We start from the raw sequence: 24,427 nt of genomic DNA, 5'->3' as shown, positions 1-24,427 counted from the left end.
TTCTTTTATTTGGTGGGTGTGGCTTATATTCAGCTGCGCTCAATAATTAGAATTTAATTTTTTTTTATTTTGAGAGATTTCTCTCGCTCAATGTGTTCAGTTTCAGGGGCACTATGCCACCCTCATACGTGTTTGTAAGTTTTAACACCTCGCATCCGGGAACTCTTGAATAAACCCTTAAAATCTCGATTTTGAGGATGAATGGGGGACAAATCTGTTTTACACGTGAGGTGAAATTTAAAGCTTCTGTCCAGCTACTCAACTTCTTTGTGTTTGAGGTGATCGGCTCATTACAGAGCAAGAAAATATATAAATTACAAAACTGGATTTTTCTCGCATGACTCACTTTGAAGGTTTACCGAAAGGAAATGACTCAACTTGAGGGTTCAAATGATTCAAATCACAACAGCAGCTCTGCAGAGCTGTATTTTTCGTTCCAGATACTGTTTCACCTAATAACCTCATCATTATAAATTTGTGCAACCAGTTATGAAACGCTGCGCCGTTAGATCATTAAAAGTCTACCTTTCCTTTTCAGTCTTTCTCTCTGCTCTCGTTCTTCGTCCTCCTTCCCAAAAGCGAACGTCGTTTTCTTGTGACCGCCTCCTTCCACCTCCGGATTTTCAAAGAAATGGTGTGCTACAAACGAGCAACACCCCACCCCCACCATCGCCCCGGAAAAAAAAAAAAAAAATCAATCTATATTGACACAACACAAATTATCCCAGGTTGTTTTACTGAACAAGATACCATAAGGACAATCGACGAGCCGGAAATACCCCCAGATATTGTGAGAAAGCTTTGCTGGTATAGATCCTGCTAAAACAACCAGACTCAGACTTCGACGGCCAAGCTATAGGTTCTACTTAATTCTGCCGAACAATAAATCACTTTATACAAAGTGGCTTTGATTGGCAGTAGCACGAGTTCCCCTCTTCCTTGTTTTGTCTGTTAATTATGATTTGACTTCCCTAATTTCCTTTTAACAAACCTACGATTTTCACTTTTTTTTTTTTAGGGATAAGACGAGTCGTCAAGAAAGGTAAAATGGCATAAATGTCCTATAATGTGGTGTAGCAGTTGTTATTTAATTCATGAGCCCTATGTTCTAATCTGTTAAACAGATGAGACACGGGAGTATTCAAAATGTGTGAAAATGAAATAATGCTCACATAATTCTGAACACAGAGACAACACTACTTATTTGCAGAGCATCTTCACTGTCAAATTCATCTTCTTTTTCCCTCGTTCTTTTTTTTTTTTTTTCTCTGCTTCATCTTTTATACTGCCTGTTTTTTTTTTTTTTTTTTTTTTATATCTTTCTTCTGTGCCCTTCAGCATCACTCATTGTCTCGGATGAAAAAATACGGCACTGCTGTTGGTACCAGATTAAGATTTAGCCTTTCTGGCAGCCTATCATGCAGGTTGAATACATTTAGACATGTTTTTTTTCTTTTTTCTCTCTCTCTCTCCCCAATTTCTGTTTTTCATTGACAACTTGCAGCTGAAGACGAGGTAAAATCGAAAGCGGCTGAAGGAAGCGGTTGCCCTTTCACCTTTCCTTTGTGCGCGGTCGTCCTCGTCGTCCTCGCCGTGCCCGTGAGACGAGGTTTTTCTATGGCGGCCGTGAGTCTCGTGTGTTTGACCCTCCAAGTGGTGGGAGACTGAAACGCCACAGTCATGAGGGACATATTTGTGGAAGCATAATGTATACAAAAAAAACCCCAACACTTTTTGTCCTTTTTAAACTCGTATTCAAATGAGACGCGGTACGTGGCGCTCACTCCCATAAATGTATTATTCAGACTTGCGGAGGGCTCGCACATAAAAACGCGATATTCCCTTCTCGCGAACTATTTAAATCATGATTAGATTGGATCCATCTGTATTTCGTCTCCCGACTCTGCCGTGTTTCTATTCTCACACTCAAGCCACAGTCAGTATTTTGGGTAATGTGCTCCAATCCAGGCCAAATCAACTTTTTTTTTTTTTTTTTTTTTCACTCTATAGTGTAACTTTATTTTAAGTCGCTGTATACACACAGCCCCATTTGGATGCATTCCTGCTGTTTATAGTGGCCCGTTTTTCCCAGAAGAAAGTTTGTGTTGCATATTTCTGTCTGTAAATAATATAAAGAGAGAAAAAAAAAAGGTGGTTGATACGCTTGATACCTTTCCTTTCTTCCCCGTGGTGAGAGGAGGAGGTTGTTTTGTGGCCATGAGTCTCGTGCACATGTCCGCCTGCCCCGTGGCGATCTGAAACAACCACTGCCGTTAGAATTACAAGCACACTATTTAGATAAATGTATGCCGTTTGTACTTTTTTTTTGGTTTCCGGGGGACTATTTGTCTCACTACAGTCGGCTTAAAAGGTGGCGAACGCTTCATCTACTGCATATTTTAGGCGCTACAAGTTGCGGGAATACTTCTACCGCTACGTCTAAAGCAGTGTTCAGTACCTTTCCCTTCTGCATGGTCCTCTCTGTGCTCCGGTGAAGTCGTGGCTTTGTGGCCGTGTGCGTGTCCGTCAGACTTGCGGGAGACTAAAATAATAGCAAGCGTCAACTGTGGTTTTCAGTGGCCGCAGGGGACAATTAAGATTTTTTTTTTTGAACAGACTGTTGAGGATGTTTCCTATCACCTGTGCTTCCTGTGTGTTGTTCCTCCTCCTGCCTTTCATGGCCATGCTGAGAAGACGCTCTGTGACCATGGGTCTCTTGTCCATGGGTCTCTTGTCCATGGTTCTCGTGTCCATGGGTCTCTTGTCCATGGGTCTCTTGTCCATGGTTCTCGTGTCCATGGTTCTCGTGTCCATGGGCCTCGTGTCCATGGGCCTCGTGTCCATGGGCCTCGTGTCCATGGGCCTCGTGTCCATGGTTCTCGTGTCCATGAGTCTCGTGTCCCTGGGCCTCGTGTCCCTGGGCCTCATGTCCGTGGTTCTCGTGTCCGTGGGTCTCGTGTCCGTGGGTCTCGTGTCCGTGGGTCTCGTGTCCGTGGGTCTCGTGTCCGTAGGTCTCGTGTCCGTGGTTCTCGTGTCCGTGGTTCTCGTGTCCATGGTTCTCGTGCCCATGGGTCTCGTGTCCATGGTTCTCGTGACCATGGGCCTCACGTCCATGGGCCTCACGACCATGGGCCTCGTGTCCATGGGCCTCGTGTCCATGGGTTTCGTGTCCATCGGTTTCGTGTCCATCGGTTTCGTGTCCATCGGTTTCGTGTCCATGGGTCTCGTGTCCATGGGTCTCGTGTCCATGGGTCTCACGTCCATGGTTCTCGTGACCATGGGTCTCATGTCCATGGGTTTCATGTCCATGGGTCTCACGTCCATGGGTCTCATGTCCATGCTCCTCAGACTTGTGGGAGACTGAAACACGAGCATGGACGCGTGCATTAGCGAGCGCATCTTGCTGCAAGTCTACCAACTCCCCTCCTACCCAACTTCCCCCTACACAGATCCGAAAAGCCTTCAGTCCGATACCTCTCGTTTCTGCGGCTCCCCCGTGCTCTGTGGACGTCCTGTGGCCGCGGGCGTCGTGAACATGTCCGTCAGACTTGTGGGAGACTGTAACGGCACAATTATCGTGGACGTAACACTGCCGGGTGGGTTGAGGCGAACTAAACTAATATATTGAAGCCCATTGCTGGAATACCTTCACTCTCAGCTGTCCTCTCCGCTCCATGCTGAGATACTCTGTGGCCATGAGCTTCATGTGTGTGTTCCACTGATAAACCACAATTATGAAAAGAGAAAACAAAGTTCAGAAATGTATTTACACTATGCATATTGCACTACAGTCAGGCTGTGACTTGCCTGCAATGCTGCAGTATTACCATCGTTATCTATTTCAATAAATAGTTCCCCTTCTCTCAGGGAATAGAGGTCAAAACACATCAAATAATTGCAAGTTTGGATTTCCAACTAAAGCAGGGCTGCAAACTCTCACACGCTCTAAAGTCACACTTTGTTTCGCACTCGGAGGCAAATTAAACTGTATTCATACAATACATTGTTTTTAATGGCTGCTCAGCAGCGTAAACAATAAAAGGATCATGATACTTTAAGAAAGTCACTTTAAAAGGCATGGGGACACCTTATCTATATTGTCTCTGACAGAGGAACTCGTCACAATTAAGCTTTTTTAACAGACTTCGTTTATACTTGTTTTCGTCACACTTGACTACATCACTCCAGTTGCTAGAAAGCATTGCCACAGCTGCCTGTGGAATCGATACCTGTCCCTTTTGTATGTCCCCCGTCCTGAGATGGACTTCGGTGGCCATGAGTCTCCAGTATATGTCCCTCAGATTTGTGATGACCTTAATAATAATAATCATTAAAAAAAAAACGGCAGCACTTTGCTTATTTGCCGCATATTTCATCACCGAAATGAGTCGTAGCAATATTTACCTGCGCTTTCAGTTGTGTGTCCTGAATGTGGATGTCCACCATGCTCAGATGAGCTCCTGTGGACATGAGTCTCATGTTCTTCAGATGTGTGGTGTCCTAACAAACCAGGTAAACTTGTTCAAGAGCGGTTTTCACCAGCACTAGTATATTAATTTAAATAATAATATAGTGTAATGATTTCAAAATAAAGCAATGCTACAGTTCCCTACAAACTATATACCTGTGGTTTCAGTTGTGTGTCCCGAATGTGAATGTCCATCATGCTCAGATGAGCTTCCGTGGCCATGAGTCTCATGTTCCTCATACGCGTGATGTCCTAACAAACCAGATATACACATTGTACACTGACGAATGTGTTTAAATCTGCTCAAGAGCAATTTTCATCAGCACTAGTACAATAATTAATTCAAAAAAGTATGTAATAATTAATAATAATAATAAAATGGTATAATATTTCAAAATATAGCAATGCCACAGTTCCCTACAGAATATATACCTGTGGTTTCAGTTGTGTGTTCTGAATGTGAATGTCCATCATGCTCAGATGAGCTTCCGTGGCCATGAGTCTCATGTTCCTCATACGCGTGATGTCCTAACAAACCAGATATACACATTGTACACTGACGAATGTGTTTAAATCTGCTCAAGAGCTTTTTTTTGTTTAGAATCAGCAATCGTACAATAACATGGATAGCAATACAACGGTACAATAATTTCAAAATATAGCAACGCTACAGTTCCCTACAGAATATATACCTGTTGTTTGTCCTGAATGTGAATGTCCATCATGCTCTGATGAGCTTCCGTGGCCATGAGTCTCCTGTTCCTCAGATGTGTGGTGTCCTTGCAAACCAAAGATGTCATTAAAACTAAAAATGTAGATACTGCACACAGTCTGCACACTTGGTTTAGAGGCTAATTTCATTATTTCTAAAAAAAAAAAATAATTATTTCAATATAAAGCATTGTTACATTTCTCTACAGAATATGTACCTGTGGTGTCAGTTGTGTGTCCTGAATGTAAATGTCCACCGTGTTCGGTCGAGCGGTGACCATGAATCACATGTTCCTCAGACGCGTGATGTCCTAACAAACCAAACACGTAGATAGTGTCTTACATGTGAATGCTCGGTGTCGAGTTCCAGTAAGAGTGGAAATGGACTGTGAAGAAAAAGTGCAAACACTATTTCACCATTTCATATAGATATACCTGTGCTTTCAGTTGTTCGTCCTGCATGTGAATGTCCGCCGTGCTCTGAGCTGTGACCGCGAGTCTCCTGTTCCTCAGACGTGTGACGTCCTAACAAGCCACAGATGTTGTTCAACCCAAAATTTAGATACGGTACACACTTTTTAGTTTTCTTGGCAGATGAACGTGTCCTAAAACTACATTTACATTACGGGGACGAAGGTTTATATACAAGCATTGCTACAATTGGACTTGTACCTGTGCTTCCTGTATGTGAATGTCCACCGTGCTCAGATGAGCCTCTGTGGCCATGAGTCTCATGTGGCTCAGGTTTGTGATGTCCTAATAAGTGATAAACGGTATGACAACAAAAGATATGAGGACACAATTTTCCATTTCTTTCCATCGTATCTCACGTTAGTTAATCCAGGATGAAAATCCGCCAATAGCATCACCTGTAAACAGTAATAATATACACAGCACTGCTACATATACCTGTGTTTTCAGGTGTTTGTGCTGAATGTGGATGTCCACCGTGCTCAGACGAGCTGTGGCCATGAGTCTCATGCTCCTCGGATGTGTGATGTCCTAACGGACCACAGATCATTAAATCGGAAATCTAGTGCAATAATCTAAATATGGAGCATTCCTCCATTTCCCGACAGAATATATACCTGTGCTTTCAGGTGTCGGTCCTGCGTGTGAACGTCCACCGTGCTCTGATGAGCTTCTGTGGCCGTGAGTCTCGTGCTCCTCAGATGACGTGCGATGCCCTTACAAACCAGAAAATGTCATCAAAGCCCCTTTTTTCACGATGCTAAATGCTAAATGTCCACCATCACTAGTATGCTACATTAACTATAATTCAAAGACACATTTGCACGTAGAATATATACCCGGTTCTGTATGTGCCTCCCCACCGTGCTCAGACGAGCTCTTGTGGCCACGACGCTCGTGTTCCTCAGATCCGTCGTGTCCTGACCAACCGCCATGAAGAACAAAGCCATAAATAAGTCCGTATGCTTTTCTTTTATTTAACAACCCCATTCTATCCAGTGAAACCGCTACAGTAAACCTAAAGAATGGCCGCCTTTGTTTTTTTTTTTTTTTTCCAAACCGATACCTGTTCCTCCGTGCTCTGAATGCTCCGTCGTCTCGTGCTCCGACGAGCTTCTGTGGCCGTGCGTTTCGCGTCCCTCGGATTTGCGGGAGACTAAGAGCAAAACACTCATCGTGAATTTGACGCCGTGCTAGAAACGCGACGATGGCGCCAAACCGCAGCTGCGTTCGTCGCCGAGATACCTTCGGCTATCCTCTCCGACCCGTGCGCGGAGGCCTTGTGGCCGCGAGTCTCGTGGACCTCCGAGCCGCCATGGCCTGGAAGACCACAGCTGTCATTAGAACACAATAAAGTACTATTCTACCGATTCTTACTGAAACGGTTGCACTACAGTAATTAAAAAGCAATGCTACCGCAACAGATACCTCTGCTTTCAGCTATTCTCTCCAGCTCGTGCAGGAATGCACCGTGGCCACGATTCTGCCCAGAGCTGTGACGGCCTGTCAAACCAGTCATCACAAGGGGACATTTTTTACTCACTTATTTCTACTACTACATTCGTACTACCCTGATTTTGCAGCGAGGCCACCACTGCAGACATGATGGTTACCCGTCCCGTGCTCCTCTTGCCCGTGTGCAGGTGGGACTTCGTGGCCACGCCCTTCATGCTTGTGCAGGACTGAAACACCACAGTTGCACTAATGCAGTTTCAGCTGGTTGCAATATGTTTGGCAAACTGCAGCACACTTCTATTGAGAAGCTACTAGAAATACCTTTTTCATGTCTTTCCTCTCCGTGCCCAGAGGACGTTTGGCCACGATTCTCATGTTCTCCGTGTTGATGATGTCCTGATGAGCGACATGTGATATTGTTGTTTTTTTGGGTCACTGCAATTTCCAAGACTTTAGTTGCACTAAAGATAGATAATGTAACTAAATATTTGCTCCCAATACTTTACCGGGCTCGGATGAGCTTTTGTGGCCATGAATCTCATGGACGTGAAGGACTGATGTGCCATGATGGTCTTGAACAAAACCAGAAAAAGCACCTTGTTATATCTAATATCAGGGTTTCCGACATGATTATTGTGTCTATTTTGGATTTCCGCTCCCCCAAATAATCATGGTCACTCTGACATAATTGCTTAAGCAATGGGGGAGTGGGGATAAATACCTCTGCTTCCTGAATGCTCCTCCTCTCCATGCCCTGATGGTGTTTTGTGGCTGTGAGTTCCATGTACATGCTGCACAGACTCATGGTGAACTAACACACCCAAAACAAAAAAATCGTTATGTGTGCAGGTTGCAGTATATTTGCATTTATCTCTCTCTCTTTTTAATTTCTAACACTATGGTCACAAAGAGCTTCATACAAGCTGACGTCAGACAGAAAGCTGCAGACTCTGGATCAGTCAGAAGTCCACATCCACAGCCAGCAGAGAGAGATAGCCTATCGCATATCTTTGCATTCGCAACTTAAAGCCACTAAGTAATCTTATATTCGCTGCAACACACTGTAGAAAGCTGGAGAAGCCCGTGCCCTACCATCACGCCCTTAAGTAACTAAAAGCTGGTGTTATAATGCTGTAAAGCACTGCCATCGATACACGTAAACAAGATACCTGCAGCATGGATTTCAGCCTCGCTTCCTGTGTGCTCCTCCTCATGCTTCCACGCCACGGTGCGGCCGTGAGTCTCATGACCGTGTTCCTCAGACTTGTGGGAGACTTAAAACACGGTGAACACAATCGTGAACCTTCGAGCAGCAACGCCTAAAAGTGGAGCTTTCAATTTTTTTTTGGTACACTTTCTCCTGCATGCGTTGGCTGTATGTTTACCAACGCTATACTGAACATGTACCTCTTATTTCATTCCCCGCCTCGCCTTCCTCTCCGTGCTCAGATGAGGCTGTTTTGTGGCCATGACTCCCACCGGCGTGTCCCTCAGACACGTGGGAAACTGCACGGCACAGTCATTATTGTCACAAGCAGAGCCGGCGCGAAAGCAGAAATTGAGACGCATTCCTGCAATTCTCCGTCCTATTTTCTGCAGCGAGCTGCCTTCTTTACACCGCCGTGAAAAGTTTTATTCGCCACTACTACTACGGCTTATCTACAGTGAGCTACAGAGCTGCGACTACGATACATTACAAATAATAATGCAAAAATTAAAAACGATACCTTTCCTTTCAGAGTGTCTCTCTTGTTCCCCCTCTTGACTTCTGTCGTCGTGGCCAGCGGAGAGAGTTTTGTGGCCGTGAGTCTCGAGCATGTGAGAACCTGTCATACCACAGTTGTCACTGACGTCGGAAGGAAAAAAAAACAAAACAACAACCCTCCAACTGGGTAAATTTAGTCTCGGCACACCCCAGTTGTAGTGTGTCTACCACACGTCAAGCTAACCTCTACCTCTACAAGACCACTGCTACCACTACGTGGAGACGAGGGGAGGGGTACCCTTACTTCCTGCTGTCCTCTCTGTACGCCCCTCTGGCTGTGATGAGCTTGAAGCGTGGCCATGAGCCTCGTGCACATGCCCCTCAGGCTTGTGGGAAACTGAGACACAACAGTCGTCATCAACTCAACATGGACAAATGTGTGTCTCTGACAGTTAAATCGTGGCCACAGAAGTCAATGTGTGCTTGCAGATCTTTCCTGCATGCAAATCAAAACCAGCACATTGCACCAAGAAAAAATAAAATAGAGAAAAGAAATGTTTGCTTATAAGTATGCAAGGGCTGTAGTCTTTCACGCTTTGGGAGTAAAAGTCACACAATTGATTAACTAAAGTTGCATCAATTATTGAATTTTGGTTGAAAGCTGGATATATAACGTTTAAGATAAATGGCTGACGCAGTAATAAGACTCAACAAATTGTGTTGTATATATACTTTTAGAACTATTTGACACTAAATATTGATCTGCTTGTATTTATATATATATATATATATATATATATATATATATATATATATATATATATAGTGCTCTAATATCCATTATTATCAACATTACTTTAGATTTTTTTTTTTATTATTCTACTCTTATTAAAATTGTTTCCATGTCATCATATTGTGCATACTTGTTTTTGACATATAGGACATATTTGCATACACTTTGAATTGCATTTATTTAAGGGTGATGGCTAAAGTTTTTAATATCCTATCAGAAATCTTTGCAACTGGTGCTCACAACTTATTTTGTCTAAATCATGAAATTTTCCGATTTATTTGATAAACATCAATAGCAATTTTTTTTTTTTTTACTTCCAGCCTCCCTGTGGAAAACACTCCTCACTTTTGCTTTCATCCAATATCACAACCTGCACTGCTGCATTGGGAAAAACTAAAATGTCTGCGTACTTGAGAAAAAAAAAAAAAAAGAGCTCTGCTTATATTCTGCTCACCACAGATGTACAGAAATCCACTCCTCTACATTTATTAAGCGATACCTCCCATGTCGGCGCCGTGCTCCGCCTCCTCCCTCCTCCCTCCGTGCTCAGACGCCGGCGTGGTTTTATGGCCGTGAGTCTCGTGTCCCTCCGATATGTGTGGGTCTGACGCGGCACAGTCGTCAACGTTAACAAGCAAAACAAAAAACAAACAAACCACAAAAAATCTCGCTTCCAAGGGAACGCTGCCTCCCCCGCGCAGAGACGAGATACCTTTCTTCTCAGCGTGTCTTTCTCGGTGCTCGTCCTCCTCCTGCCTTTTCTCGTGAAAGTCTGAAACGTCACAGTTTCAAATGAGGTTCGGAGCGAACGCCGAAGCGTTTTCGGACAACGCCGCGAGTTGCAAGGCCCCGATTGAGGTGTGAAGCGGACACGCGACTACCAAACTTCAAGTGTGTAAACCTACGACGTTCGTGAACTGACACACACACACACACACTCGAATCCAGGACAGGGTTGAGGAGGTACCTGTCTCTTTAGGGCTTCGCTCCTCGCCACGCTCGGCCGTCGTGCTGTGGCCATGAGCCTTGTGGACGCGTTCGCCCGGCGCGCGGGGAACTGGTCCGCCACAGTCGTCGGTTAACGAAAGAGACACAAATTAGCCGAAGCTCCACTGTTTTCCAAGGAGTGTATTTTTGGGACGAAGTTGCCAAGCCGAGCTCATTAATGCTGCTTTTCCTATTTACTATGCGTACGCTACAGTCGGCTCCCCGAAGAGCCACGGGAGTGGATATCACGGCGGTACCTTTCATTTCTTCTTCTCCTCCTCTGTGATCTTCCTCCTCTCTTTTCTCATGTTCAGATGACGACGTGGATTTGTGGCCCTGAGTTTCATGAATTGGCTGCTCAGATTTGTGAGGATCTGACGTGCCGCAGTGGCCATTTATAAAAAAAAAAAAAAAAAAAAAAGAAAAGACATCAGCGAGTTAGCTGGGTTTTTTTTTTCTTTCCTCGTTCTCATTTGTTGCTGCTCATTTTTAAAACTTTTTTTTTTTTAACTCATCAACCTCGATCATTGTCGGAAATGACTGCATGGTATCAGTTTTGTTGCCCAAAAAAATTGTGATTTGTCACCGAAGCCCTGAAGTTGATTGACAGATGATTGTGTCAGCGAAGAGATAAATTTAGATGATTATCCGCTTCGGGTTTTTAGATCTCACCGTGAGCTGTCGAGTCGCTGCAACTTTTTACCGCAGAAACACATAAACTCAAGCAGATAGTCTGAACCAGGGCTGTCAAACAAAAGTCCGCAGGAGGCTTTAGTCTGGTCATTTATTATATCTTGTTTGGAAAGAGACATTTATTTAAAAAAAACAATTTATATGGCATGAAACCTCATTGCAATCAAACTTTCCTTAAAGCCGTGCTGTCAGATTGCAAAAACATGCATAATGCAACAGCTGGATGAAGTGTTTTGGGGGGACATATCACTATAGTTTGCACCAGAAATTTTTTCAAATCAAAAATACCTATATGTTGAGATTGTAGTAATTTTTAAAACTAATTGTTTGGTTATGCCAGAATACAGACAGTTTCATCACAAATACTCTGTGACACAAGAAACACCTTCAAAGTCTCAAATTAAAGGTTATGAACTAACTAATAGAACAATAGCTGCGCTTGTTTAGATAATAGATGCACTGAAACTGACCAGTTAAGCTATTTACAAAAAAACAAAACAAAGGTCACTGACGTGTTTCATATGTTTCACACTGACTTGCAACAACGCTTGAAATCACCAGAGGCTCTGCATCGTATCGGTTCAGCACTATTTTTTGCTGATTTTAAAACAAAGTGTGTTTCTTCGGATCACTTTTGCGCACCGATTGTGACGTTACGACAAGATTAAATGCACGCGTTCCGTTGGAGCAGAGTCCAACCTGCGAAGAATCCTTCTGACCGCTGCTCCCCCTGCTGATAAACCATATTCACACTAACACCGAACCCACCAAGGGGGGGGGGGGGGGTTGTTGTCAGGTCAGTGTGAAAACAATAGAGGTCATCGCGGGAATCGTTGGCTTGTGTTTATGCTGCACGGTATTCCTGCTGCTGCACTCAAGGTCAGCGCTCGATCCCCGCTTACGCGACGGCTTTTGAGGGGTAAAACTCGTGTTTTTTTGTATTTTTGTTTCATTCAAAGCTCAATGTCTCCACGGCAACGTTTTGAGGAGGACGTAGTTGGCATGCCACGCCACGGGCTGGCGCCGTTGGTCATTTCGAGACCACGCACACGTGCCCGCAAGAAAAAATACACTATAAACATCAACGGTTGAAAAGACACAGACGTCCATATGGACAGAAAGCAAAGTCGGGTTGCTCTTGTAAAACGAGTCCCAGGAGAACGACGACTTGGAGGTCGATATTGCTATCGTCCATCTCGCTGCACAAATGCAGAAGAACTGTTTTTACTACGGTAGCAGCGGCGTTCCAGGAACGCTTCCACGGAGAGGGAGCGTTTTCAAAAAGTTCCACTTTGGCGCCCGTTTCGGGAAAGAATTGCATTGTCGTGTAAACTGCACGTCCAAAATGCGAAGTGTTGCGTAAATGAGGCGTTAAACCAAAAGATAAACAAGGTGTAATGAATGACCGTCGCCATTTTGAACAAGTGCCTGTCGTTTTCAGAAGTTCTCTCTCTCTTCCCCCCTCCTCCTGGCCGAGCTCGGACAGCGTTGTCCCTCCGCGAGTCTCGTGATGGACAGACTCGTGGGAGACTGACGCAAAACGAACGTCGTTAACAAAAACGCATGCCGACATCTTGTGGGGGTGTTTCACTGGCTCTTTCCCTCAGCATCCCGGACAATAGGAACTTTTATAATTAGGCTCGATCCTGCAGCGCGTAAAGATTACTGATATTGTCTGCCTTACTCCTCCTCTTCCTCCGAGACCTTGTTTTCCTTTACTCTTCCTCTCTCTATCTGTCAGATAGTGGATTGCCCCTTCAGGGGCCTCAGCCCTGGGCTTGGAGAAACAAAACAAAAAAAAAGAAAGTGTGAGAGTCAGAAAGGCTTGAGAAACTCCTTCATCACTACATTTTCACTTTGGGTGTGAAAGAAAAGAAATGACGTGCACTTCCTTTTCATCTCAGCGCCAAAGATTGTGTTTTTTTGTGTGCTTCCTTTCCTCTCCAATATTGGAAGAAAAACCATCCCTACTCTTGTCTTTGTTATTGTATTTACCCCGAATTATGAATATTCATCGGGCACTATGGGCTGGTTTATATTATCGTAATGCCTCCTCATGGGTGTGCTTCCCCATGTAGAGATTTAATGTTCTCTCTGGTGCCACAGTCACGAAAAACACCAAAAAAACCCAAAAACATTTCGAATCAATATAGCTTCTAGAGACAACTTGGCACGCGCTTTCCATTTTTACTGCATCTTTAATTGTCTTTTGCTCAAGACTCCTTCACATCCTTTCTCCCTTTTTTTTTTTTACTTTGCGAACTCCACTTTTCCCAGAGGGCATTATGCCATTCCCAGGATCCTTTGCTTCAGGTTTTCGGGGCTATGATACAACCAACACACAGGCGAGATGTGAAACTGGTTCACTTTATGGATCAAGCCTCCCTCTTCCTTGCAACTCTCTTATTTACCGCAGCACAGACGCAATTCGAATCAAATCAAACGGCAACTGGAAACGCCGATGACCAATCGCACGGGGCGACCACGCCGTGGACGTCAGTGAGGGACTAATGAGCAACCGGCCCACCGGAGAATTCGCCGCCTCACGCTTCCATCTGGGTTTCCCCTCGAGGTGTTTTCTGTGCAGGTATCCCATGTCTCCAGTTGTTCTTCTTCAGAGAGGGGCATCCTGCAGTATCCCGCCCCCCTGCCGTGCATACCCCCCCCTCCAGGCTATTTCCCGCCCACTCACTATCCCCTTCATGATGCCCCCTCCCCTCCCTTCCTCCATCCCCCGGGGGGACTCCGGTGAGACAGGACGCCGGCAGCTGTTCTCACAGCGCCCGGGACGATTCCACACAACTGGCACCGCGCCATCATTGCATCTCATCAAAGTAACCCCCGCCTACCTCTACTCGTGTCCGACTCTGGCCCCACTAGACCCGCTCTCTCACACATCTGTCACAGCTGTGCATACTCGTGTGTGTGTGTGTGCACGCGCACACACACTGGAAAAACTCTCTAGTGAGCAGAGGCTGCTGCAGCGCAGGAGTGAGCATAAACACATTTATTGTGAGAAACCCATGCTGCCTTGTGGGGGTGGAAGCGGTCTGAACCGTTCTTGGCATCAATCTCAATCGGTTCGGCCCGAACTCTCTGACATCACACTTTGGCAGCTGGATCATTCGGGGTTCCCGCTTTGCTCCGCGGACGACGGAGAGGGTTCGCTTGGCTCAAAAACTACGACAGTGATTGAGCTCTTCATCTGCTCTCTCTCTCTCTCTCTCTCTCTCTCTGGCAGCTTGACGTCGAGCCAAAGCCAGAAATAAATGACCTCAAACAATGCACCGCTGTTTGATAAAGCCCTCGACCCTTCATACGTTAACACGGCCGAGAACATATTTTCTTATCTGCGCCAGTAATTTGACGTTGAGGCCGATCGTGTCTGAAACGTCCCGGCTGACGCTCCTCAATCCTCTCGCCGTCCCGGAATGATTGCCGGGACAATGTCGACTCAACTCCTCCATCACAGCCCTGCTAAGTAATGATCATTTGATGTTTCTCTCTCCACCCTAAATCCGACTCACCCATGTTTAAGCAGATTCTCCCTGTCACTATATAAATTGAATACAACATGCAACTGACACGTGATGTGACACGGAGCACCATCATAACGGTGATGGCTTGTGTAGCGGAGCACGTCGGTGACGCTCACCCCGCCGAAAATGGCCCGTTTTGGACGAGTTCCACCCGCGGGCCTCTACTCGACGAGCCGAGAGACGTCCAGAACGGTGGGTGTGTCCTCGCCCTCCCGTCTCACTATGCCTCGGCCGCGAGCGCTTCCCTTCACTTTCGGCGTGACGGCGAAGTTGAGCCGCCGGGCGCGGGGCGGACTCGTCTGCAACTGCACGGCGATGCCGATTATCGGCAGGCGGATGACGTGCGGGACTCATCCGGGACGAGAGCGTCGGGGGAATTTTTTCTTTTTTCTTTTTTCCGAAGGCGTGGAGTCCTGTGGCGTCGGGGGAACTGCATGGCGAAGGAGGGAGAACCTCCGCCGTAGCATGAAGTGTGTCAGATTCTCCCGTGGGTATTGGCGGCGGCTCAGACAAAGAGCTGGTGGGGAAATTCGCCGTGTTTTCGCGCAGTTTCGGGTTTGCGCCGGTGGAGCTTGGCTGTCTGTTGCATCAGTTGCGTTGAGGACAGAGAATGTAAATACGATGAGGAATGGGCAGGCTAACACATTAGCATAAGAGATGCTGCCTCAGATGATTTATCCAAAGAAAGCCTAGCTTTCCCTTTTTTTTTTTGTTTTTTTTTTTGTTTCTCTCCCTTAATGTGCACACACACACACACACACACACACACACACACACACACACACACACACACACACACACACACACACACACACACACACACCCCCAAGTGTGCACGCTCATACGCACCGAAGTGAGAACACACAATGAAAGTGTGAATTCACACTGCTGAGATAGGCTAAACTCAAAAAAGCTGTTCCACAACCCTTTCGGTGCTGAAACTGTGTTCTGCCTGCAAAAAAAAAAAAAAAAAGCATTGTGACTGTTAAAGGTGTGACTATTGTTAATATGGTCGTAAGATGAAATCACACAGCGTTTGTCAAAGTGTATTACTCCGTTTTACACTTGCGATGTTGTGTACGGCCACGTGCATATGTGTCTGCACACACACACACACACACACACACACACACACACACACACACACACACACACACACACACACACACACACACACACACACACACCGTTTCGTCATCGGATGATTAGTGACAAATAATGGCAACGCTATCCTCTCACCTTCACCACAGCAATGAATTCATTACCCATCTATAAATAAACCATTGTGCAGCAGCAGTGAGCTACATTAATAAATAAATGACTGCTTGTGAGAGTTTCCCTTTTGAAACTGGTGTCCTTTTAGATCCTATGATTTCACACTCCAGTCCTCATTGAACGGATAACGCGAGGAATCAGTCGTAATAGGATCCGTGACGTTCCGACCTTTAAAATGCAGCACTGAAGTTTCTGCCCTGTTGCACACTGCGGTAAACTCCGCCATTATTTAGACGTAAAGTTGACTTTGGCGCTTTTAATACCTGATAACAAAGATTTATTGCCGATTACGCCCGACTGTAGATCACCGCTTTTAGGTCCCCGGTCGGCAATCGTTGCGTTAAACATACTGTACGATGCGACGAAGATCAAGTGCATCAAAGCCGCGTCGTAATGCAGCGTTGTTACGACACTCTTGGCAGAAAGTGCATCGTAAAACTCATTTCACATCTGTTCGGCGAGGGGAGGGGGAGAAAAAAAAATTGTTCCAGTCATTCTGGTCCTGGAAGGACAGTGTGTTGTCCACATCCGGAGATGTGTGTACATCTTTTATTAAACTAGACAGTTGGAAAACAGAGCGCCGGAAAGTGTAAACCGTGGGGAAGAGCGATCTGGCAGGTTTTAATCTTGCACTAGCAGGGGATTTGGGGTCTTGAATACAAGCCGGCGTTTACATAATTTCCAGCCCTCGCGCTCGCGGAGCCTTCCCATCGCGTTGTCGCGTCTAAATTACATCAAGTCCGGTACGACTGTGCCTCTACCTTCACGAGTATCAAAGTGCCCGAGGGGTTGAGAGGGCCGACAAGTCGGAGGACTCCGTGTGTTTTAAAGGATGGAGGAGGTCATGGTGTCATTTTCAGCCGCCGCAACAGCGCCATCACTCTCTCATGAAATGCATCAACAGCCTTAAGCTGATTCGTTCCATAATCCTCTAATATGTGCCTGTCTGTCCGCACAGATGGACGCACTAACTGTCTCTCGACACACACACACACACACACACACACACACACACACACACACACACACACACACACACACACACACACACACACACACACACACACACACACACACACACACACACACACACACACACTCTCTACTGTACACAAAGGAGAGTGTAGGTGAATTTTTCTTTTTAAGACTAAAGTCCGAATCGATGCTTTTGCATGTAATGAGATCATTTATCCACTCGCATTAGCGAAGCCTAAGAAAATATGACAATAATATTTAATGCCCCCCGTCTGTCTTGGCATGTTCATCCTTTATTACTGGAGACGTTGATTTAACTCCACACTAATGAAGACGTTGCGATTCGGGACCAGGTATCATTTGCCGGAACATCTAATGGCGTCGGACAAAGTGGGAGCGTGCACGTTATTAATACGTCACACGATTTTCCAGACATGAGCCAATCTCCCCCCAGAGCAAGGCCAAGTTCAAGCTTGATAAAACTGAACGTCGTGTGTGTGTGTGTGTGTGTGTCAGAGAGAGAGAGATTTTTTTTATTTTTTTGTACATATGCTGCTGGAATCCATTTTTCTTTTTTTAAACATTCCTGGGATATTAATTTGGCCAAAAGAGATAAAGCAGGTTCATGTAGGGCCACGTTGGCTCGAGTCGCTGCAGAGGTAGATGTATGACAGGGTTTTGGGATTTGCTTTTTTTTTTTTTTTTTTTTTTTGCTTTTAAACCTCCCCTCCCCCTCGCCGCCGAACACCCATCTGTCCCGCCGACCAATGGGGCCGCAGCCTCCGTGGATCAGGCTCTCTTGCCAATAGATTGCTAATCCTCATCTGAGCATTCTCACTCACACTTAACTGGGGCAGCGACGCAACAACAGAGCGTGCAACTACTATGACATGCTGTCCAGCCTATAAGCCTGCTCAAATAGTTTTAGAGATGGATCTGCTTTGTCAGCAGAAGCCACGGCGGGGGGAAAAAAAAAAAACTTGAGCACTGACCGACTTGTAAAGTCGTGCAATAACGTACGGATTTGTATTTAGATTCCTTTAAATTATCATGAGAGCATGATTTGAATAACCAACTTGAAATGGATATAAACAGATTCTGTACACCTGTTGCTTTCCCTCAGATCTTGGAAAAAAAAAAGAAAAAAAAAATCCGACAGGTTTTCAATGCATCTTCAGATACCACAGAGATTCATGGTGACACTGCAGGTTATGTTATTGCAAATAACCAACGTCATAATGCGATCTACTTAATAAAGTCGCAGGACCTTCAGGCGCACGGTGTGATAAAACGTGGATGTGTGTCGGCGTGTGCAAACGGTAGTGGCGGCGGCTCTGTGAGTGTGGAACCTAAGACCTCGGATCCCCGGGAGGAAGAGGAGGGGATGACGATGATTTATGGGTTCCACTGAACGGCACCATATGCCCACGATAAATCTACACACACACACCCACACACACACACAGGCACACACACGAACACGAGTGCGTTCACATCAGGGTCATATTCAAGCCAAATACATTCCATTAAACTTGAGATTTAAAAGAAAAAATAGAAAAAGGGAGGGATATAAGTGCGTGATCATTGAGTTTTGAGATGTGTAACTGAGCAGTTTGCATCCCCCCCCCTTTAAATTGTTCAAGTTAAATATCGCCAGTTCAAGTGAATTAATTGGAAAAGGGTTTTCACATAACTCTGCAGCAGTTTTACACCTAATTAACGCAATAAGCATGACATGTTGGTGACAAACAGTGAACAATCACTTAGTGAGTTGCGGTTATTAAACATTCTGTCTAAATTATGCCTGATTTGTCCCCATTTCCCTGAATGATTATTGTACTTTTTGGACAATTTATCAAATTGTCACTTTCCAACAAGCTAAGTTGGGGAAAAAAAAAAAGGAAAACAAGTCAGCTTGTTTAGGAGGTGGCTTATAGCACATATTGGCACAATATGTCTGAGCGTGAGCGGAAAAAAAAAAAAAAATTGCATACAAGGTGCTCTGTGAAGTTGGTGTCCTCTGCAGTGGACTTTTAAAAAGCTCACAAAGGACTGCCGCTGCGTTCGTTAAGGCTTCTGTCGGTCCGTCCCCCCCCCGTTCGCGGCTAATCAGCGCATACCTTGAGTTCCTTTACTGATGTCAGCCAAACAAGAAAAGTGCTGCGCCGTTCAGAAAAATGCGACTAATGGATTTCCTCAAGACGGAAAAAAAAGTCTGACGACTCCGCAGCGAGCGGTGCCGAGATCGCGGCTCCTCCCACGTTCTAAGTGCTTTTTTTTTTTTTTTTTTTTCCCGGTGTAACGCCAGAGGTCCGCTGCCGAACCGAGACGGCGGGGCTTTAAATTTAGCATGACGGCGAGCGGGCTGGGCTTTAAGGACCACTTCACTGTACATCGAAACGGCTGACAGAAACCGTTCACATCCGTCCTGCGTTGCTTGAAGCCAGCCAGTCAGAACAAATAAAAGTCTGAATGCCTGTATAGTTCAGCGCGTCCGCGCACGACAACGGGGGCAACCCACATTCAGCCGTTGACGCTGGGGGCCGACACGCGGCGCGGGGCAACAGTCAATGTAAGACTTGAGACCCCCAGTAAGCTGCGGGATGAATTATGGATGCTGTGTACACACACACACACACACACACAAACACTCTACTTGTCAGCGTCTTTAAGCAAGTCCACAGGGACACACTTTGGATTTGTCACAAGCAAGTCAATGGTCGACTGCCACGGTCCCCCAGCGACCGACGAAGTCGGCGTGTTTATTCATGTATTGGTTTCTATGAGTGTAGTTTACCAGCTTTGTCGCAAAAAACAACTGACCCGACTTGAATAAAATCTGCAGGCATGACTTGTCAAGGACCAATTGACTAGGATTGAGGACGTTAACGCCGTTTCTGAATGAATCCCCAAAGAATGTCTCGTACAAAGCGGACGAGAGAGGCCCCTCGTGGAGAGCAAAGGAGATCAGCATCCGTTGCCATGGAGACGCTCCCTGCTCAGTGTTTCACACAGTGACGTTGCTCGCTGACGTGCTAGCTTGCGTAGATGTGTGCCAACGGCTAACATGCTGGCGATGCTAAGTCGATTCTGCAAACAAACGCGGCATTGGCGAAGGTCTGCGCTCTACCGAGTCTCGCTCTCATCACCCATGTAAAAGTTGTAACTCGTAGCGCTAGTAGGAGTCACGACGCATATGCAGAGTGGCACATTTTTAATTTCTAATCTCTATCTGAACGCGGTATTTTTATTTAGTAGGTCACAAAAACAGTTGGGTTTTGTGTGTGTGTGATTTTAACAAATTTCCATTCGAATTGAATTTCTTCCGTTGTGTACCTGTGTTACACATGACGACACAGACTAAATGTGATTGGCCAAGAAAAAACCCCCTCCAAAACTTTCACAAGTCATTGTTTGTTTACATTAAACAGGTAAGACAGAGCAAGTTAATGATCTAGAATTCCCAGGCGCTGATTTATTGGTTCTCCTTTCTGATTGCACAGGGGCCAGAATGGTCCCGTTCAGTCTGAATGGAACAATGTTAATTAAAGTGGCAGTCATCGGCGCGTATTCCCAAAATGTCCAAGAGTTGTCAAAGAATAACAATCGAATGAAGAAAATCTTTTAAAACAGCGTTTTGAGAAAAGAGACTTCAAAATTCTGATCTGGAAAATTGGTATTTCTGCAGAAATGTACAAAAAGAAAAGAACCATTTTTCGAATATTTTTTGCAGAATCACTTCTACTCTACGTCTCGCTATGACTAAGCTACTTTTCCGCACCTCCTTCGGGGGCCCCGGGGGGCTCACGGGTAACGGCCGGGGGCTGCTCAGACTCGGTGACGCCTGTGTCTTTCTCTGCTTCGCCCTGGGGCCCGCCCTCGCCTCCGGCTCCGCCGTCTCCTCCACCTTCACGCCCGCCTCCGGTCCCACCCCCGTACTCTACTTCAGCTCCGATCTCCGTCTCGGGCGGAGTCGCGGTGGCGACTATCCAGCAACACAAGCAGAAATCTCCATCAACAAACGCACTCGCTTCCGCGAGCGCCCGACCCAACACATTGAGCCCAAGGATCATCATTCACGCCGACAAATCGCACTCGCTGCTCGTCCGCGGAGCCGCACGGTGGCGTCTTAATTGCCGGAGGAAGGCCTTCCACGAGTGGGCTCGGGCGGCGCAGTCCAATTGCTCAGTCTATCCATGCATCAGCCTTTTACTGTTGGGCCATGTGGAGAAAAGCCCAGTGCTGTCAGGGTTGATGTTGCCACTTTGCCGATCGTTTCTGTCTAACAGCTCGGAGGCTGAGAGCCTCTCCACAGAGAGAATCCCTAATCAAATTCCCTTTTATTCCTGCCTCCCTGAGCTCCTCACCCGGAATCACACTGCATTACAACACACTACATATGCCCGCATCCTCTCTCCTTTTTTTTTTTTTTCTTCCCCCCCTTCCTCTTTTTGTCTCTTTTTCTGTCTCCGTCTCTCTCAGCTTCCTTTTTGCTACTCCACCCGCCACCCATCTCCACACAGCCCTCTCTCATCCCGTCTTCCTTCAATCCATCAACAGCACTGCCTTTAGTCTGAAGAAGGGGGGGGGGGGAATGAAATAAAATAAAAGCAGAACTGTGGAAGAATTCCTCCTGTGCAGGTTAGTGTGATGTGCTGTGATGAAAGGACATGGCGACAGAGAGACCTATTAATAATGAAGCACGCCGGGCCCAAGCTGCAGCTCCGAGAGAGGAGACACAGGGAACGACGGACGAGAGAGAGAGAGAGAGAGTGTGAGAGAGAGAGCCCAACATCACAGGAGAGAGGGGGAGTTTAGTAGACATACAGATGGAGAGGTATAGGGGTTAAAACTTGCATTTAAAAAAAAACAATGCAACAAAAGAAGAGGGGGGGGGGGAGAGACACACCACAATTCCTGCTTTCCTTTTGCATTATTACTTACTAGAACCGGAGGGGGAACCAGCAATTGTACCTGAAAGAGAATAAGAAGGGGGGGAAAAAAAAGAAAAGGAAGAGACAATAAGAACTTGTTGTTATTTATGCATTCAATTTGCCTAAAGACTTGACTCTGCCTCGTTCATCAGACTCAGGTGGCAGAGAGAGTTTAAGAGGCGCTCCGCAGAATAAGGGCTCATTATAGACCACCTCTTAGTGTCTTGGGGTAATTACTGGATCTGCACCGCTTCCCTGTACCCTGCCCAATTTAACTCGTTACTCCTCAGACTCACTGGCCCTCATCATATATGCATGTTTTCAGCGAGCGCTACCCCGCCGCTACCCTCAAATCAAAACTTTTTGCTTTTCCAGCCCCCCCCCCCCCAAGATTGTATTTATAGTTAGCCCAGCTTGGCATGCATTATGCAATCTGTAGAGACCGAAGCCTTTCCTGAGCCGTGGCCATTTTTTTTGTGTCGAATTTCAAGCGATGAAGTTGCAAACATTTTAATTTTTAAATTCCACTAATGGGATTCAAGAGTGTGTTTTTAAAAACATTCTATTTAAAGGATAGTGTTGGCTTCTGAAGGTGTGTGTCGGTGCTATAAGAGATAAATGGGTTTGAAACAGAGTAATAATAATTATTAAAAAAATAAATAAACCTTGGACAATGGAGCCATTCTCTGCAGTGTGTGCACAGGTACAGGTGTGTGTGTGTGTGCTGGCGTTTCACTGTGCATGCGAGAGTGCCTGAGTTCGTTTGAAAGGAGGAGAAACTAGGGAGGGGCTGCCCTAGATTATTATTTTATCATAGCGAGCGACGGTAGCTGGCTACACTCTCCGAGAGGCTTTCCTCCACCTCGTGCCCCCCCCCGTTGTGTTGCAGTTCCATTGAACTGCATTGAATTTGTTTAAAAAAAAAAAAAAAAAAAAGGTTCCATGTTTTCAGTTTTGGGAAAATAGTGGGACTATTATCAGGTCATGATCCGTGTTTTCTGGTTAAAAATACCCAACCAGCATTTTATTGAAGCATTAATATTCCATGTGAGGATTAATAATCAGTCTGTGGCATTGAGGGTGTGTTCACACTCGTCATGTTTGGCGCTGTTCTGTTAGTGTACTCTACCGCGTGTTTACTTTTTTCGCTTTTTAATTGAAAAATGTCCACACTGCAGACATATTAGCCAATGTGTTGCCGCGCGGGTGTTACATGGCTGTTTAGGTGATTGTTTAGCTGATTGAGCCTATTAATAAAAAAAAAAAACTGTCATGAGTCCCCGTCCATGTTCTACTGGGACTCGGTGATTTTATTTTGACAGTCTCTGTCATAACAATCCAACTTTGTTGACTGTACATAACGATTGTCCGTGTTCTCGCCATTGTTAATGTTCATAGCGCGTCGCGCCACATTATATAATAACGGTGCAATGTGTAATAATGTAATACTTTCTCAACTCGCTATGTAATAATGCTGCTTTTCACGATAATATGCACACAACTAGTTACATATTGCAACCGTTATTACAAAATGTGGGTGTTCCACCCTTTTCTTAAAAGAAAATGTAATAATTTGGTGCATTATGTAATAAGTTTTTACCTTCCTCGGTCTCCGTGGTTCCATGTTTAATCATGAGAAACAAATTTAGATTCAGTTGGACTAGAATTATATGTCACTCTTTGTTTTTGCTCATGTCCTGCCAACATAACGATGGCAGAATGCAGGATTTAAATCAACTTTTTGGATCCGCTGCCGTTGTGGCCGCAAGGTTTTTAAAGTTCCAAGCCAGTCAGTATTTCCACCAGACATTTCTATTTACTTGAAGAAATTAAAGCAGACGAGTGTCATTCGGTGCATTTAATCATTTATCCCACATTTAGTAAAAAACTGTTGCAATATACGAGTTATTACAGAAGGCAGGTGTTATTGCATAATGTATTGCATAATTAAATATTGCACCATTATTACAAACAGGCGTATTATCTGTGCGCGCGTGTGTGGTTTCATTACAAAATCAAGCAGCGGCACCCCCTAGTGGCATCGCATGCTAACTGCTTGCTTCGTTGCTGTGTAAACGTGAATCTTTTCGGAAATGAAAATGCTAAAAAAGAAAAAAAAAAAAAAAAAACGATAATTTTTCACTTGAATCGTTGTCGTGTTGCAACGCAAGTGCTGATTTGGCCAAAACTACAAAGACGGAACAATTGCACGTGTTTACTGACTCTCAAATAAGAACCACGGAAAAAGTGGATATTTGTTTATTATCACAAGTGTGAAACTTGGAATTTAGAAATTTTAGATCAAAAGTCAAATCGAAGGTTTGAAATGTGTTTGACAATTCAAAGTTCAAGGGTCCGTGGCTTCGTTTCCACTGTCACATTGTCAGTCTGGCACGCGTTTTATTTTTAACTTACGCCATA

The 24,427-nt window shown here is 45.3% G+C and overlaps 1 protein-coding gene across 2 annotated transcripts in view; it reads right to left on the bottom strand.

Annotated features, from left to right (window-relative positions):
- The window catches only part of ntng2b (netrin g2b), an 80,398-nt gene that overhangs the window by 12,295 nt on the left and 43,676 nt on the right, over positions 1-24,427 (bottom strand). For both annotated transcript variants that reach the window (XM_080510028.1, XM_080510029.1), the window contains exon 5: positions 22,017-22,046. In XM_080510028.1, the coding sequence (XP_080366154.1) occupies positions 22,017-22,046 (30 nt within the window). The remainder of the gene's footprint in view (positions 1-22,016; positions 22,047-24,427) is intronic.

This window comes from Blennius ocellaris (assembly GCF_963422515.1).
Source record: "Blennius ocellaris genome assembly, chromosome: 15".
Taxonomy (NCBI): Eukaryota; Metazoa; Chordata; class Actinopteri; order Blenniiformes; family Blenniidae; genus Blennius; species Blennius ocellaris.
The sequence above is the reverse complement of the archived record's forward strand: the minus strand, read 5'-3'. Positions and strand labels throughout refer to the sequence as shown.